We start from the raw sequence: 18,461 nt of genomic DNA, 5'->3' as shown, positions 1-18,461 counted from the left end.
GGCAGTAAAAATGTCATAAATTCATCAGCAAATTCCCTCCACCTCTCAAGGTCTAGCCTTGAATTCCCCAAAGAGGGGCTATGGGTGAAGTGTGAGTGGGCAGGGTAGAGGCTGGGAGGCAGAGCAGTGCCCTCAGTCCGCCAGTGCCCTTGAGACGGGAAGCGGAATGGTCGCATGATGGCTTTCTGCAGCTGGAGAGGTTTCGGTTAGACCCAGTGAGGAGCTTGTCCTCATGGTGACAGGCCAAGGGCAGTGCAGGAGACAGGGCTGTTTTCAGGCTCTGGCGAGCCTGAGGGTGAGCTGAGAATGACGATAAGGCTTTGGACAGGGCCCAAAGGTGCCCTGTCCATCATGGCTCAGGGTGCCATGGATGCTGAATGCTGTCAGTCAGGAGGAGTTGAGGCCTGGTTTGTGCATTGGTGGGGGTCAGGAGGTGGCATAAGGCAGAGATCCCCACCAAGAGTCCTGGATTCTGAATGTGACCCAGCCATAAATCCACTCTATAACCTTGGAAAAGCTATGTTGCTTCTCAAGACCACAGTTTTCCTCAGCTATCGAAATGACTTGGATCAGAACGCTGTTTTCTGATCTTTTCACTGCCAGTGACTTATCACAGCTTTCCGATTTGCATTCATGACCATGCAGGGCGAGAGTGTTAGCAGCGCAGTCTGGTTGCCCACCACAGCCCAGGCTGGGCAGCGACATTGGCAGCTATATCACTCTGCATTGCTACCATTCCAGGCAAAAGGAAAAAGCTGATGTCTTTGTGAACCCGTGGGGCCTCATGTAGATGGACTCACAACTCCTCCCACTTCTGGCAGCATAAAGGTGGCTTGAGGAACATGACTGTTCCTCCAGGGTGCCTAGGGACCCTGGCGGCCCAGGCTGGGAAGCCATGCCTAGATGTTGCTTCTAGCCCTGAACTCTAGACATGCCCAGAGAGAAGCTGGCGGTGAGGAACAGAGGTTGGGTGGATGCTCCAGAGACGACAGGTCCATGAAATGGAGGCGAACAAATTCTCTGGCTTCTCCATGCTGCGGCAGGGACCAGGGTCTGGCTTTCTGGGGATGGACCCATCCAGCTCCAAGGCTGGTATGAAGAAGGTAATGTCCCCCACCCAGGAAGGATGTCTGTGGGTCTTGGGACAGTCCTACTGAGAGTGAAGAGCTGAGCTCCAGCCACCCTCCGGCTCAGCCTTTTCCATTTGTCCTGCCCACTCTGTCACCCCAGCCCAGCCTCCTCCTTAGTTACCTGCTCGCCCCGCAGGGACTGGTGGATGGTGAGGCTCCGGTTGTTGTGCATGGTGAACAGAATGGCTTTGCCTGTGTGGTTGAAACGGGGGGCTCCAGCCACGTACACCCGTCCCTGCCTGGAGGACACGACCGATGTGACTGTGTACCCTGCCACAGGAGGAAACAGGCTGGTCGCTGGTCCCGCATCCTCGGCAGGCCTTGCAAAGACCCAACGCATGGCTCGGCTGTGCCAGAGGACAGGTTGGTGCAGAGAGTGCATTGAGGGCAGGCCGAGCAAATGTGATAACGCAAGGCAGTCATTCCCAGGCCGACACCTGACTCCCAGCTGGAGGGAATAAAGGAAGCCAAGCGAGACCACTAAAAGGCATAGCTGACCTGGAATGTACACATCCTCTCCTTCACTCGCAGGAGGGAGAAGGGCGAACCCTTGCCACATTTCATTTTACATTGAGCAGGCTTGTCTCTCAATTGTCTCTCGGGAAACAACCAGTATCCTCTTCATTACCATGAACTCCTGCTAAGCCAACTAGTGTTGGCCGTGCAGGTGTAAAGATCTTAGGGATTCTTGCAACCCCAAAGCTTTGCAGACTCAAAGGAGGGAGCTCCTCAGGCTCCTCTCAGTCCACACACATGCCATGCAAAAGAGGAAGAAATGGAGACCCAGGAGCTCTTTGGAAAGGTGCCAATCTGTGTCCTGAGGATGGTGTTGCCTGATCACTGTGACTCTTGAGTTGCGTGCCCAGCTCTGGGATGTGAACATGTAGCACCTTCAGGTAGCTCTCCTGAAAGCGGGGCCCCAGCAGGTGTGCAAAGCCAAGAGTTCTGCTTTCTGTCAGACAACCTCGGACACCGATCTGAGTTTTCAGATGGGTGTCAGGCCTCTTGGCAGTTCTGGAGTGGCTGGCCACAGGATGCACAGAGGGTCGACCCGATTCAGTGGCTGGGAGCATGGGTGCAGTAGGGTGGCCTACTACAGTTCCAGACACAACGTTTTTGACTCTTGGAGGTGTGTTTTGGGAAACAGGGCTTGAAAGGTCAGTAAAGGCCAGGACATCGCATGGGGGTGGCTAATGCGGCTGTATATTAAGTACGACCATAAATACATGAGGTTAGGGTGAGTTTAGCCTTGCACTGTGGAGCAGAGGTTTCTTCTGTGCTGAGCCCTCAGTGTTACTACTGGAAATGTTCTCAATTGGCCCTGGGCTTTTGGGCTTCGTCAGAAGGAGGGAGAGTGGTGGTGGGAGAGGCTTGGGGGCCAAATGTGCCGGGGGCAGGCGTGAGCTGATTCTCAAGGCTCTGAGCAGCAATGAGAACTTCCTGCTTTCAACAGTCTGTTGGCTATGGCTTCAGTTCCCATGTGGCTCTTTGGCTAGCAGATGGGGCCACCCTGAAAGCTGAACGAGCCTCCCTGAAGTCTTGACAAGAGGATCCGTGGCCAGAAGTCCATACAGCTTCCTCAGTGTGAAGGTGGGAGCCTGGCCTCCCAGTTTCCCTCCCCCAAATCCCCCTTTCCTTGGGGCATGTAGGGAGAACTCTTCCAGAGACCCCAGATACTGCCCTCACTGAATGAGCCCTAGAAGGAGGAGGAGGAGAGAAGGCACTCCCTCGGGGTCCCCACCCAAGGTGGTGACTGGTTAAGGCCAGACAGTTGGGCTTCATGAGGGTCCTTCAGCCTGGGTCCTTCTACTCACCAGGGCTTTCTGGGAGGAGGGGGAGCGTCTAGAAGCAACCACTGGAGCTCATTTAAGGTGCGGGTGCATGGCTTGTGACTTATTCTATCTACTTACTGAGAGCTTATTATGCGCCGGGCAGGGTGCTGGGCACGGTGGACACTAGGCTGAAGAAGCAGAGACCCTGATCCATGCTCAGATCAGCAGAGAAGGCTCACAGACAGACCCCGCGCGTCATGTGCAGGCGGGTTCTGGCTCCCCGGGGTCCCCTCTTCACTCACCGCCCATCAGCCGCCCCGCTTGGCTCTCACCTAGGTATGCGCCGTGGTTCTTGAGCTCCTCGGGGAATTCCTTTAGGTAGGACTCTCGGAGAGGAATGACCTTCCCGCCCGTGGTCTCCTTTAGCACAGCTCCATTCCAGTCATAGGCACCGACGGCACCCAGCAGAATCCCGTCCTGACATTGGAGAGAGGACACACATCAACTCGTGTTCCCTGGGGCCCTCTCTGGGAAGCCGCGCCAGATCCCGCACCACGAAGCATCCGCCAGGCACCCTGGGCACCTCCCGGATTCCTTATTTAATGGCCAAACTTCCAGTCAGGATTCTTGGCTTTTAAATACATCAAGGACCTTTTTGCCCCAACCCATCATTAGCACGAAATGGGTCAAGCCGATCCCAAGATTGGAATCTTAGGAAAGAAAGAATGTTCTAGAAAGAAACTCTAAAACCTCCATTCCTCTTTGGGCTTCAGAACCTCTTCAGGAAATCTCTGGTCACTGTCCCTCCCTTCTGACATTCCTTCAAGCTGTGCTCCTGCACTCAGCCCTCTTCCACATTCCTTTGCACTGTCTGAGTTGTTCCCTCGTGTGTAAATCCTATTTCTTTTTTTTTTTTTCAGTGAAAATTCAGTGAGCGTCTACTTTGTGCCAGATACCTGCTTGGTGCTGGGGATATTGTCCTCACAGAGCTCAAAGATCCTAAACAAATATGCGAAGAATTGTAATAGTTGCAAACTGTGATAAATGTGATGAAGGATATGATAAGTGTCATTATGAGATTTAATTTAGATTGAGACAGGGTGGGGGTGGGGGTGGTCAAGAAAAGCGTTTTTGAATAAGTGATGCTTACCCAGACACTTGGAGCGGGCAGGACAGCTCATGCAAAACCCTGAGGCCGGAAGCGTTTAGAGCCTTTGGTTTCAAGAACCTAAATGCTATTTGATGGGTCTGGAACACTGAGTGAGGGGGGAAGCGTGTCTCAAGATGAGGCTGGACAGAGGAGCCAGGGCCACATCTGTGACAACTAACAGCCCAAGGACAGAGCTTGTCTTTAGCTATAGGGTAAGTGGAAGCTGTAATTCTTGGGCAGGAAGACAAGATGTGCTGGCTCCTGGAGGGGAAGTCTCCATGTTGCTGACTCTAGGGTTGTTTCCCAAGGACTGCCTCTGTACCCTATCCACCACCATCCCATCTCCTTAAACAATCCATGTAAACAGTGGGTGCAGAAGACAAACAGCAGGCACTTAGAAGAACAAGAGTAGGGACAATGAGGTGGGAGGTGGAAGCAGGGAGGGGCCATTTCTTGGGCTACCTTGGTGATTATAGTCCGAAGGGTGGGGAAGCAGACTGTACCCCAGCTTTGGGCTGTTAAAGCCCTAGCTGGTGAAAGTCACCTCTCTCTCCCACTGAGCCTCCCTAAGCCCAGCTGATTGTCTAGATTTGAGGTTCCCCCACCAGTTGGGGCCCAAGGCATTCATTCTCCCCTCGCTCCCAAAGCAACGGTGCAGATAGAAAAATGTGATTCCGGCCTTGAGACAATCGGAGCCAACTAAACATAGAGGCAGGGTCCCCCCTGCACTAGTGTCATTGGTGGCGGTGGAGGGGGCAAGATTGTGAACCTTAAACCGAACTTCCTTTTCTAATTTCCAAGGTGTCACTTTAAAGAGTAACGCCGATCTTACCAAAAGGTTAAAAATCCTACTATTCTGGATGTAGAACTGATTGTTCAGACAGTGTTTCACGACTGTAAGTACGTTGGTCTTGGGAGATGTGCTTGGTTGTGTTTAATGTCCTGCTTCGGATTACCTTTCTGCCTCCTGTTCCATTCGAGCCACAGCCAGGGGGGAAGTCTGACCGTCTGCCGGGGCCTCAAGGACTCTCTGCCCACAAAGTTACCACCAACATTCCCAAACTTGGGGTGTGCTCCATTCTTTGTGGAACGCTTTCTCATCCAGTCACCCATTTGCATGAGGCCAGCTCATTATCTGCACTTTACAAATGGACATCCAAGGTTCAGAGAGAGAAAGGGACTTGCCCAAGATCACACAGCAAGTCAGAGGCAGGGCTGGGACTTGAATCAGGGAGGTGAGTTGAGGAGAGGAGAAAATAGCCGTCTGCTTGCTGGAAGCCTCTGGATTCTGCTTCCGATTTTCCATCAGAGCCTCCTCTGGGAGGGGCGCAAGGTTTGGGCTTCACTTCTCTCTCTTCCTTTCCTCCCTCCCTCTGCCTGCTAAGTTCAAGTCTGCAACTGCAGACCAGGCTTCTCTGCTTCACAGAGAGGCCTTTGAAATGAATTTTGGCTTTGTAGAGGACCGGAAGCTTCTGCGATGTATAGAGAAGGGCCGGCTCAACCCAGGTGCCTGGGATTCATCTGGGAGGATCTGATGTCCACTGACCGTGGGTGGGGCTGGAGCATTCCACTGGGGCTTCTGGATTTGGCAGTGTTGGGCATGGTGAGAGCTAGCAGGCCCTCACCTTTATGCCATTTTATTTTGGTAGCTGCTGCAGGTCTGTGCTCCCGGTGGGAGGACCTTTCCTGAGAGGGGTCTGTTGGGGGCCAGGGAGAGAAAGCCCCACTGAGGACAGGGTGCGCTGTGAGGAGAGGGCTGGCTGAGAAAGCATGTGAAGGCCACCAGAGCAAACTTCATTAAGTCACAATCTTTTCTCGACTAGGGGAGCTTGGACATTTTGAGTTGGAAAAGATCTAGAAGGGTGGGGCCAAAGTCTTGACAGAGGAAGTCAGGCATGTAGGCCCAGCTGGAAAACAAACAGCAGGACATTCTGGGGAAGAGCTGAGTCTCATGCTCCAGGCCTGGCACCGGCTTCCTGATTTATGACCTCCTTTCTTACCAGGCCACCAGGGCTCCCTCCAAATATTACCAGGGTGTGCCTGGGTGGCCTTGCACAGATGGACCCTTGGCACAAGCTGACTTTCCTGGTGCTCAGTGCAGAAATGAGAATGTAGACTTGGTGGCCCTCAGAAGGTCTGAGGCCAAGTATGTGCCTTCCTTGAGGACAACCTATACCCAAACTCACCTGAGCGTAGCACCCACCGTCAGATCCTGCCAGCTCAGCATTAAGCTGCCCCAACATGGCCTCTGCAGCACTCTCGCCACCCCGGCCGAGCTGAGTGCTCCTGGGGCTTGTGACCATATTCCCCACTAAGCTCTGTGTTCCAGCCACGGTCGGGCCACACCCCAGGCATTAGAAGCAGTGTAGTCTAGGGCCGTTGTGCCCAACTGGGGGTTGTTTAGCCTCCCAGGCAATATTTGGCAATGTCTGGACACAGTTTTGGTTGTCACAGCTGCGGGTGGTGTTGGGATTGCTATGGCATCTGGTGGGTGGAGGCTGGGGATGCTGCTGAACCTTACAGTGAACAAGACAGCCCCATGGCAAAGAAGTATCCAGCCTGCATCGTCAATAGGGCCGAGGCTGAGCATCCCTGGTCTGGACAGACATTCCGATCCAGTTTCACCTCCGAAGCATCCAGCTATGTGATCTCGAGTAAGTTTCTTTCTCTCTGACCCTCAGGTTCCTCAGCTGTTTTGTTGTGAGAATTAATATTTTTAATTCTTGGCAGGGTGCTTGGCAGATGATTAGGACTTGGTGCTTAGTAGTCCTTCTCATTCATTAATTCATTCAGAAAGCACTTTCAGGAGGCAGGAGTCAAAGAATCAGATCTCACAGTCAAGCTGGTGCTGCAGGTGAGCCTTTAGAGCAGCTCGTGAGAAGTGCTCTGACAGAGGCAAAGACAGACCAACTGAGGGAGGGAGTAGGTACATAGCGGAGTTAGGAAAGAATTTTAAGAAAACCTGCCTTGACTTATTAGTAAGTCTCAAAATGAACACTTCAGTTCCAAGCCTCAAGATTCAATTCCACAAATATTTTTCAGACATCTACTCAAAGACTGAGGTTTAGAGAGGTTAATTTGTCCCAGATCACACAGCCAGGCAGTGCTTTCCTATTGCCCAGAAGTAATGAAATTAGAATATCAGATGCTAGCGATTCTCCTTGATACTGGAGAGGCAGGACTGTGGAGGCGGTGGAGGTGGTCACTGCTGGTCCTGTGCGCTGGTGTGCAGGGAGATTACCTAGAGGGCTCTGAGCACTACCCTCCTCCCCCGGGCTCTCCCCTAGTGGCTCCCTAGTGCCCGTGTGTCCACTGTCAGAGTGACTTTAGAAGGGTAGGACTCTTCCCAAAGGCCCTTTCTAAGGAAAATATAATCATTAAGAGGCTGGATTATGCTTTAACAAGTTGCTTGGATTCTGGCATTAGAAGATGTGTTTTCAACAAGCTCAAAGTGGAGTCTGAGGAAGGATGGGGCAAGAAAGACCCAAAAACGGGCCCTCGACATTTTGTGGAGAGGAGCCCCTAGCCTGTATGTGCTGCTGGAAGCCGGGGTGTGGGGGCAGGAGCACACTGCACTTGACTGCTCATTCCAGATCAGAGAGTTAGTGCCTCTGCCCAGAGTTCCCGGGAATGAGGCCCGGGAGTGAGATGCTGGGCACCAGGGCACAGCCTGAGGACATGGGGTTGGGCTTAGGAGGACCCTAGTGAGCCAGAAATGGTTCCTGCCACCAGGAATCAACTTGCAAACAATCTTGAACAGCATGCTGGCCGATCTTGGCTGCCATGTCCTGGCCTCACGGGAGGGCCCACAGACAGCCCTTACTGCCTGCCCTAGCTGGCAGGGGGAGGACTCTACCCTTTAGGGCTATGGAGGCTCAGAAAAGGATCACAGCCTTTAGGTCTCAAGCCCTCATTTCACCATTATAGGTTAGTTTCTCTCACTTTCGATGGAATCAGATATGCAAAACTAGTTCAAATGTAAAACTCTTAGGAAAGATTGTAGCTCTAAGGCTTCAACAGCTGAGAACCTTCGATAATAGCCAATAGCCTTTGCTATCCAGTCGCAACCCAGGAGGGCCTGTGGGAAAGGCACAGGATGAAGAGGCAGGAGGGTATTAATCACCATGTGAAGGTTACAGGAAAAATGATCTCTTATCACAGGTGAGTCACCGAGGTCTTTGTGTGGAGAGATCCACTCTAATGAAACTACTTCCTTCTGTCAACTTTTAGTGTTGGGGGATGTATGGGCTGCAGTGCGGGACGGGCAACCAGCCTGGGAAGACACGCTTACGCACCTCGCATACGTGTCTGTTTCATGCATGTCCATGGGGATCGTGCTGATGCCAACACATCCGGGCTCTCCCCACATGGTACTCCCTTGCACATGGTCCCAGGCAGGGCTTATACCTAAACAGTTTGTAAAGCATTTCACAGGTATCGCCTCATCTGCTTCTCTGGCAATCCTGTGAGGTTTCAGCCCCAGCTTGTGAATCAGAACCAGGCGAGGTGTGTAGAGGGTGACTGATAGCCTGAGGCTCTGGGCCTATGACAGAGCCCCAGATACAACTTGCAGTTTGGGATCTATGCAATCTGACACTGAGTTCCCACCAAGAGGTAGCCCACGTGGGCCACCTGTAGGAGCACATCTGACACATCTAGATGTGTCATAGATGCAGGGCCGTGACCCTGCATGCACAAGCCTCTCTTGGTCACGCATGGGCACTATTAGAGCATGTGCCCATGGCTTTGCCATGTTGACCTAGATTTTGCACAAGGTTCTGTGGACTAAACGGGACCCTTGGTCCCGGGAGAAACATCCCCATCAGCACCTTGCTCAGGGAGGGTGAGACAACTTATGAGTTGTAGACCTCGACTTCCCTCTTCCAGCCACAGAAGGCGGGAGGCAGAGGACCCCAAAAAAGAGAGAAAGAGAAATAGAAGACAGCCCGGGAAGGCAGGATGACGACCCAAAGTGCTGAGTATGTGGCAGGACGGCTCTGAACATGTCTGTACCTCCACCACGTGAGAGGAGAAGCCTGTCTGTGACATCTCCAGACCAAAGGAGGTTTCGTTCTTGTTGGTGCCTAAAACAGAGGGACAGAAAGAGGTCAGCTTCATGCCTGATTGCTTAGTGCCACACACACTTGCAGCTCAACCCACAGCACCTGTTACCCAGGGGGTACCTTCAGGGATGTGAGAGGGGCCCCAAGTCTAAGCTCAGCCTTGTCTGCCCCCAGGGGCACCCTGCAAGGGAGGAACCAAGCACCTTCCAGGTAATCATATGGGTTTATTATTATTGGCCGACTTCCTGCTGGAGAAGGCTTGGGACGACTTATATCACAGGGTGTATATACCATAAGACAGTCAAAATAGGGAAGGATCAAGAAAAGTGAATGGAAAGAAATAGTTTGGGGCAAGAAATAGAAGTTCCTACTTTGTTCATTCCTACTATTCACCAGATTTGGTTCCAGATGCCTCTAGATGATTCCCAAACATCAAATCGACCTCCAGGAGAGAGACTTGTCACCACCACAGATTTGCTCAAGAAACCCGTGTGTGCTGAAGGAAGCCCACAGATGGCTCCTCTGAACTTGTCATTGAAGCTAACGTTCTTGTCACCAAAGGCGGCCATTTTGAGGAGAAACACACTGATTTGGATATTTAAGTTCTAGTGTGAGTATCAAAACTCAGGTTCACACTTTCTATTCTTTTATCCTTGTTTATGAGGGCCATTTTTGTCTCTTTTCGTGTGTCTGTCTGTAGCTTATCAGTTCTACTGTCAAGCTGCAGAGTGTACAGGCTTGGGACGCTGCCTTCTACCTCCTGATAAACCTTCCATATAGCAAAGCCAGTACAAAAAGGGCCCCCCATAGCAATCTATGGTGTAAATGAGTTCTGGGCAAGTCAAAACTGGAGTTTAAGTCATACAAAGAGGCGATCTGAAGAAACCCTGCAAAAAGTACTTTTGGTGGAGTGGGAGGCAGTGATGAAGTTTTTCAGACTGTGGAGTCAGTCCAGCTGGGTTCAAACTGGGGTTGCCAGATAAAATACAGGAGACTCAGTTATTGAATTTCAGACAAACGACGAATCATTTTTTAGTAGAAGTCTGCCACAGATATTGTATTTTATATTTGTTAAACCTGGCTACCCTCGTTCAAACCCCAACTCTCTCCCAAACTGTGGGTGCTTTGGCAAGTTACTCAGCTCCTTTGAGCTTCAGCTTCTTCAGTGGTAAAAGGAGGAGGCGATCCATAAAAACACCTCCTGGGGCTGTTTGTAAAGTGCACAGCCTCACATTCAGCACAGTAACTCAAGTGTTGGCATTTAACATGAAGGGAGGACTCCTGCTAAACCATTCCATTCTGCAGGGTTGGATCCCACTCCGGGGACTTTGCCTGGCGTGAACCCAGGAGCGTGGATCCCTCAGGGTATGCATCGCTCACCTTCCAAGCTGAAAATCCTGTCCCCGAGGGCATCAACAATGTCCTTCAGGGCTGCCTCATCGGTTACGTTGAAGAAGTGCTTATCATCGGGGTCACTGGCGATGTATTTGATCTCATTTAGAAAAGCTTCTGGATTGATCCCCCTGCGGTTGTAGTAGCCCAGGACCTGCCAGGGAACAGGGCAGGGCGACAAACCAGGACATAGCACAGACCTTTCTGCATACCTGCAGCCCCTGACCTTGGGCCTCTGGGTGAGTTAGAGCCAGGAGTAGCCCTCGAGGTCCCATTTGCATTTTGAAACAGACTGTCCAGTAGGGGCCAGATAAGGCTTTGTTTTAAGATACAGTTCTGGGGGTCGGGAGGCTTGGATGGGTTTCTAGATTTCTGAGGTTTTAGAACCTCCTTAGAAATGCAGGGGGGAAAACCCCACAACTGTAGATAGGCCTGGGCAGTGCCGACAGAAGATTCTCAACTTGCTCTTTAGGGGAGGATGAAGCAAGGAGAAGCCCATCTGAGGGACTGGATAGCTTGTTCACTGCCCAGAAAATGCCCTCTGGGGGTCCCCAGGGGTTTGATGGCAAGGCCTCTACAAGGTAGCTGGCAGCCTGTGGGCAAGGGCAGAGAGCAGGACAGGCGTGACAGGACTCACAGCCACAGCGTATCTGGTCACGTTGTCTCTCTCGCTTTGCTGGATCACCTTCTCCAGGTCCGGGCTGTCGTGGGACTCCCCATCCGTGATGACAATCATCACCTTCTTGGCCCCTTTCCTTCCGCCCTTCTGGAAAGCCTCTGAGCTGGAACCCAAACACAAGGGGAGGTCACAAGAGGGAGGTGGGGATGGGGCAGCCCCCAGTGTTCCCTTAGAGGGGGCAGCCACAGACACCAGGGCCAGCCCCTCCATCTCCAGCAACCCAACAGGTGTTAGGACCTTGAACCACAGAATTAGCTGGGTTGAGTCGAGACTATTCAAATAAATCTTGTATCTGCTTGTCTTTAAAAACTGACTTTAAAAAGCCTTTTTAGGGTCTCAATGATGCCATTTTGGGCAAGCAGAAGGGATGCGGTGGGCCTGGGGAGGGAGTTCAGGGTCAGATGGAGACCTTCAGAGGCCCTAAATCAATGTTCAAAAACCCGGCTGCATATTAGAATCACCTGGGGAGTTTAAAAAAAAGTGCTGCCCAGGCCCCACCCAGACTCAAAATCAGAATCTCTGGGTGGAGCCTGGACATCAATATTTTTCAAAAGTTCTAATGAACACCAGAGTTGAGAACTACTTCTCTAAATACTAAAAAGATGCCATGTCAGAGTAATTTAACACCCAAAGAACACTAATCCATAAAATCCGAGTGACGAAGCTTGACGAAGTTCTGATTTCTCCCACAAGGACAACTTTGACTCCATTTTGAGAACAATTAAATATCAAATTCTATGACAAATATTCCTCTTTCTCACTTTTTATTTTGTTTTCAGTGCCAGGAATAGGCGCTTGGCCTGCCTCTTGGGCGATCGAGCCAGGAGATGGGGCGAGGCTGGGGGCTGGCATGCTGACCCTGGATGTTGCCGAAAGGCTCCTGCAGCTGGCAACCCAACTATGAAGCATGGAAAACTGGCTCCTGAACCGTCGCTGGCTCTTGGTGCCCCTGTGGCCAGTCCTCCTTTAGACCACGAGATTCTGGGAAGGACAGACACGGTTTGGCCCAAGAGTCTGGCCCAGCAGGTAAATTTTCCAATAAAGATCTAAAAATAAATGTTACTCTCAGACTCCGCAGTGATTCCCCATGGGTCTGACCCACAGTTTTAAGTTGCACAAGGCCAGGTGGAAGCCGGTCTCTAAGCTCCAAAGCTTTGGTAACCAGAGGGATCTCTTGTTACACGGAAAGCTGATGAGCTGAAGTGTGTGATGTAGATGTTGAGGAATTCACAAAACTTGGAATAAATTAGTTCAGAGCATGTTCCAGCTACCAGTTAAGAGAAACAGACCATCTGCTATTCTCTTAGCAGTTCTACGGTATTCTGGATATGCTGACGTAAAAAAAAAAAAACCCTCTAACTTTAGTATGAGTTGTGGACCGAAGCAGGGCAGAGGCACACTTGATGTGACTAGAGCAGATTTCGGGCTTAAGTCCAACCCAGTGGAGGGAGCACTCTGCTAGTCCCTCCAAGGCGATTCTAGATGCTTCTATGACCTCGTTAGAGGGCCAGACCCTAGGACAAAACTTCACGTGAAAATATATGGCAGGGGAAAAACAGTTTTTATTACGTATGGAGGCAAGAACCATTTTAGGATCGTATTTTCATATAGTGGAATAGTATGAATATCTGTACCAATCTGTAATAGGGTAAATATTGGCGTGAATCATTAGATTTAAAATTGTGATTTTATATTGTGCAAAAGTCTTGGATTTGTTTCTTTGTAAATCAGATTATAAATTCCTGGAGAGCAGTGAGAGCTTTACAATCCTAATAGGTTCTTTGAACCTGAAAACAGAATGATCGCCTGGAAAAGTAGGTCATGTTTGGTCTCCTTTTTGTTCAAAACCTGCAATGGCTTCCATTTCTCTCAGGTCCTGACACTGGCCTGCCTTAGCCTCTGCGATCTGGCTTCATTAACCCTCCGAGCCCCTCCTCCTGCTCCCTCTTTTCCACCCACATTGGGCTCCTGGTTGATCCTGGAACCACAAGGCATGCTCCTATGTTAGCACTTTTATCCCAGCTCTCCGCTCTCCTAGAACACTCCCCCCAGGTACATTCTTGGCCAACTTTCTCACCTCCTCCAAGTCTCCACTCAAATTTCAGCTCTCAGGAAGCCTTCCCTGACGACTCATTAATGCCAATTAAATACCCGCCCTCTCCAACTTGCTCAACTGCCTTTAATATGTTCTATTTCCCCTACAGCTTTTATCTCCTTCTAGCATATTATGTTATTTATTTGTTTATTTATTGTCTGCCCCACTCTCTGGAATGTCAGCTCCACAGGGCAGGACATTTATCTGTTTTGTTTACTGATCTATCCCTAGTGCCTAAGCAGTGTGAGGCGCATAAGTAGGTGCTCAATAAAAAGTGTGTGACCCAGGGTGGAATAACACCATTGATCCTCCCCCTCCAACCCTCAGCCATACATGGCTGCCAGATTCATCTTCACAGGTGCATCTGATGATTACACTCTCGTCCTCAAGAACCTTCAGTGGCCATTCACACTTGTTTTAGCTGCAATTCATCACCCTCACAATTTGTCTCCAAGCCATCTTTGCAGCTGCATGCCTCACCACCCCTCAACGTGAACCCCATTCTATGATTGGAGCATGGATTGGAATGCAAACTTTCCTCCACTCCTCCTATGTCCTTATCAGGGCAGAATGTCTTCTGTGGAATGTCTTCTCTCCACCTCTCCCTGCTGGAATGCTGGGGGTCTTCCTAGGACAGGTCAAATGTCATTGGTTTTAGCAGTCCTCCCCGGCTCCTCCCTTGGAGTCCTCCCTCTCTTAAGCTCACTGAGTTAGGCTGAGGTTTATCAGAGCTCTTCTACTGGTCCAGGAGCCACAGGTTACCATCTCCGTAACCCCTCAAGTCCATGACTTGGATCTTCATACTTTGATAGTTGCACAGCAAAAATGCATCATGAATAAATGAGTGAGGAGAGAAAACCTTTTACCTTCAAAGGAACTGGCTGTAATTTGGGACTCAAACTTGGCAGACTGGGAAGATCAGATTTCAAACATCCCTTGAGGTGCAGATTACATACCTCGCCAGTCTCAGGAGTCATGAATGGTTCAAATTATCTGGTAAGTCACACACTTCTAAATGCCTGGGGTTGGTGGGCTGTGAAATTAGACTGGAAGAGTGGGCTCCCTCCCTGCATGAGGCGGTTAGCTTCACACTGATGAAGTGATAACTCCACGGGCACAGGCTTCCTCTGTTGCCCAAGCCATTTCACATAGGGTCTCAGGGGCTCACCCCAATGATGACAAAACAGCAAAATGGCCTGTTTCATGTTACGATGAGCAAGAGCTATTTTCGCATGGAGGGATACTCATCGAGTGGAAAATCTTGAGCAAGTTTTATCAGCAAATAGAAATAATGTTAGTGGAGCAGCAACTTAATCATAAAGAGTTGTCGATTTAGAAAAAAATTTTTTGACACATAACTGCTAAATAGCTCTCACACTATGGGATTCTGTTAAACACATTGACTAATTCTATGTGGGGTAGTATTATAAGGAAATGGGGCTGTGGTCTCAGTGAACATAGCAGAATTCATATTTCTAGGTATAAAATTTACACATTTAAAATCTAAATGCCTTGGACACAGTCATCTTAAGAGTTTAGGCCTCAGCTCAAAAGATCTTTAGAATATGCTTTTAAAGCCACTCAGATTTCAGTGGGGGTGAGTAGTGTTCTGAGTGATGATAGCATCACTGAAATAAGCAGGTAGCCATCTGTGTACCGGACAATGGCCAGAGGTAGCATTTATTGTCATTATAAGTGAGTGCTGGTGTGATTTTGAAGGAACCAGCCTCATTACTCTATAATCTCAGATGTTAGATTTAACTATGTTCTTCATGCTCCATTGATGAAAGACACTCTACAGCAGGATTCTGCCCTCATAAAACCTGCACACTTTTTATAGGGTCAGTGTGGCAGAGAGTACTTCCCAATGTTGGCTGTAATGATATCCCCCATCCCGAATGCGCTTCCGTAATATAACCTTGCCATTCCTCTATCAACAGGCAGAATTAAAGTCTCATCCCCTTGAATCTGGGCTGGCCTTAGTAACTTGCTCAATCAACACATTCTTGCAGAAGTTATATTTTGAGACTCCTGTAACTAAGTCATGGGTCTCTTGGAAAGCCAGCTCTTAAGACACTCCCTCTCAGAGGCCAGCTGCCATATCATGAGAAAACGAAGCCACAGGGCCATGTGTGGGTGCTCAGGTTGCCAGCCCCAGCTGAGTTCCAAGCCAACGGCCAGCCTAAAATGCCAGTCAGAATTATGTGCCATTTTGGACGTCCAGTCCAGTCAAACCTTCAGATGACAACAGTCCCAGTTGACACTAGACTTCGACTACATGAGAGAACCCAAGAGAGGACAGACTCGCTGAGTCCAGCCAATCTCCAGAACTTTGAGGAATTAATAAAATACTGTCTCAGGCACTAAATTTTGTGGAGGTTTGTTACACAGCAATATATAACTAGAATGGTATCTGAGATTTTAACAAAACTAATACATTTTTATTTTCATTTTTTTACCGAGCAAATTCAATGCCAAATGCCGTCCGTGTCTCTGTTCCTCCTCTCTGCTCAATGTGGCTGGCAGCTTCCACCACGTCTGTTACAGACCTGTAGTCATTGAGGTGAAATTCATGTACCACGTCTTCTCCATACTGAACGACTCCAACCTGCAAGTTAGAGGAGAGGGCAACCACCCTGAAAGTTATCCTTTTGGTGGTAAGGCTTCCTGGAGTCAGCTCCTGTCTGTGACTGTTGAGCGAGGAGAGCTGGGGAATTTCCTAAGGGAGAGTCACTCAGTGGAGGGGAAGCAGGTTCTGCAAAGTCCTGGGAATATATGGATGGCTTGGGGGGACAAGTAGGAGGTGCCTATCGAGAGAGAAGACTGCAATTTAAAGAAAGGTCCAACAGATTAAGCTTCTTGCTTAAAAAGACAAAAGTGGAGCATAGAATTGAAGTCTAAATATTAGGAACAGCACGGATGGAAGGCCATGGCTTTGTTCACCAAAGTCTGGAGCTAGCGTTCCTTAAAACTTGGAAGAGAGGAAGTTCTTTTATTCCCAGGCTGATAAAATATTGACAATATTAATAGCCTCAAAATAAACAAAAAACCTTAAAGACCTACAGTAAGACTAGAATGATAAAATGTTACTGTTGGATAGGCCCAGAGTTTATTTGGTACAAGTTCATTTCTAACGCTGGACTTTCACCCATGATATCCTAAAAGGTGATCTTCTAGTGGTGGGGAACTCATTATTTCATGACAAAGCCCACTGCCTTTTTAATAGCTCTAATCGTTACAAAATAATTTCTTAGATTGATTTGAAATCTGCCACCTTGGAACTTCTACTCATTGGTCCTCATTTGGCCTGCCAAAACAATAAATCTATCCCCTCTTTAGCCAGGCAGTGTTTCAAATATGTGTTGGCAGCCATAGCCTCCTCCCCAGTCTTTTCTCCAACATCAGTGTGTCCAGTTCTCCCCGTGTCTCACAGAGCAGGGTTCTAGTGCTACCCAACCTTTTCTGCCTTCTTTCTCACTCTCTAGCTGGTTAAACTCTTTCCTAATAGGTGGCGACTATCCCAATGTTTAACCCTCAAAGAGGCCTTCCCTAAACTCTCCCTCGATGAGCCCAGAAGAGATGGGTGTCCTAGGCTACAGGGCCCTGGTGCTGGTCCTTTCACCTACACCTTCTTAGTGCATGCAGAGATGCTCCCCCGACATCCCAGGGAAGCATCTGCCACAGGTTCAGGCCCTGTTTGGAGGAGGAAAGAATTCCAGAGACGCTCACCTGGATCTGCCCAGGGCCAATGTAAAACTTCTTCAGGATGTTGATGAGGAAGTGCTGAACCTCCACCCAGGGGTAGATGCTGTTGGAGCCATCCAGAACAATGACGATGTCCATGTAGGTCTGGCACCCTGGGAAGTCGGGGACACGGTCACAGCTACCCAAGGAGCCAGTGCCTGCTTGTCTCTGATTCCTCAGATGATTGTCCGAAGGACAACAGAGGAAGGACCCTGTTAATTTCACATGCATAATTCCCTGGGCTGGGGAGCCATCTTGGGTGGGGCATTTATTTGGGCGATGTGCATGAAGAGCCCACGAATTCCTGGCTCTGCTCCACCACTCTGTGCTGGCTATTTGAACAGAGCTCGAATTACACCAGACCGCCTCTGCTGCTCAAGGACTCTGCTCCTCAGGGACTGACCACCATCAATGGGTCAAAGTTTCTGAGGCAGCCAACATTGCCCAAAGTAGTGCCTTATTATCATTTGTTTTGCAGGCTGGCATTTACCACTTTCAGCCTGAATGAATGGGTTTCACTTTTTAGGAGGGTGGTATGGTATAATGGTTAGGAATGTGGAGTCTGTTTGACTCCTGGCTTTAGCCTTGGGCAAATCACTTAACGTATTGGCATCAATTGTCTGTTCCGTAAAACAAGCATAATGACAATAGAGGATTGCCATGAGGAATTAATGAGATGATGCTTCTAAAAGGCTGAGCACAAAGTAAGCGCTCAATAAATCTTAGCTGATACAATTTTTTTTTAAAGCAAACCACTTTGTTAATGTGGCAATGACATCATTGGGTCAAGCTCTCATGCCTGTATTTCTGTTCTGAGCATAAAGTTTTCTCTATATTTTTGTGATATTAGTAACGAATTAAAACAAATCATAAAAACAAACAACCCTATGAAACATCGATACCATAATAAATGTAAAAAACTTTTTTTTAAAATCTAAGTACTTTATTTCTCTTTGTGAATGGTTGGGGTTACTTTCAAATAAGACATCATATGATACAATATGACTTTACATACACTATACTATATCATATTATATCAAATTGAACATCGGACATAAGCTTACTTATATTGGAGAATTTATACACTGCTCCCCACGGAGAGGAAGGTGATGGCTTTGAGCCCAGGTCCCTGTCGCAAACTTTGTGTTTGGGGAGCATTTGAGGATCGTTTGAGTCATTCGGGCGTTAAGAGTCACCTTTGCTTTAGGAGAAGGTGAGAGACATTCTTGTGTCATCTGCATGCTGTGTACAGCATGTGATGGCCTAACACTTCTGGGCTGACAGCACCTGGTAGCTTTGTCCTTTTCCAGTTTAGTTTAGCTCAACACATGTGGACTGAACACCCGCCATGTGCTGGAATGCCATGTGATGGGGGCAGCCACGAGGTGACAGAGACAGAAACTCCTTCATTAGGAGGGGTTTCTAATCTAGTGGTA

At 49.2% G+C, this 18,461-nt stretch overlaps 1 protein-coding gene across 1 annotated transcript in view; it reads right to left on the bottom strand.

Annotated features, from left to right (window-relative positions):
* Positions 1 to 18,461, bottom strand: part of ITGA11 (integrin subunit alpha 11) — a 112,375-nt gene that overhangs the window by 30,087 nt on the left and 63,827 nt on the right. The window contains exons 6-12 of the mRNA XM_039865549.1: positions 17,011 to 17,138; positions 15,741 to 15,889; positions 11,145 to 11,289; positions 10,496 to 10,661; positions 9,066 to 9,136; positions 3,235 to 3,379; positions 1,252 to 1,400 (exon numbers count right to left, since the gene is read on the bottom strand). Of these exons, the coding sequence (XP_039721483.1) occupies positions 1,252 to 1,400; positions 3,235 to 3,379; positions 9,066 to 9,136; positions 10,496 to 10,661; positions 11,145 to 11,289; positions 15,741 to 15,889; positions 17,011 to 17,138 (953 nt within the window). The remainder of the gene's footprint in view (positions 1 to 1,251; positions 1,401 to 3,234; positions 3,380 to 9,065; positions 9,137 to 10,495; positions 10,662 to 11,144; positions 11,290 to 15,740; positions 15,890 to 17,010; positions 17,139 to 18,461) is intronic.

This window comes from Pteropus medius, unplaced genomic scaffold (assembly GCF_902729225.1).
Source record: "Pteropus medius unplaced genomic scaffold, Ma_sr-lr_union100, whole genome shotgun sequence".
NCBI classification, from domain to species: Eukaryota; Metazoa; Chordata; class Mammalia; order Chiroptera; family Pteropodidae; genus Pteropus; species Pteropus medius.
The sequence above is the reverse complement of the archived record's forward strand: the minus strand, read 5'-3'. Positions and strand labels throughout refer to the sequence as shown.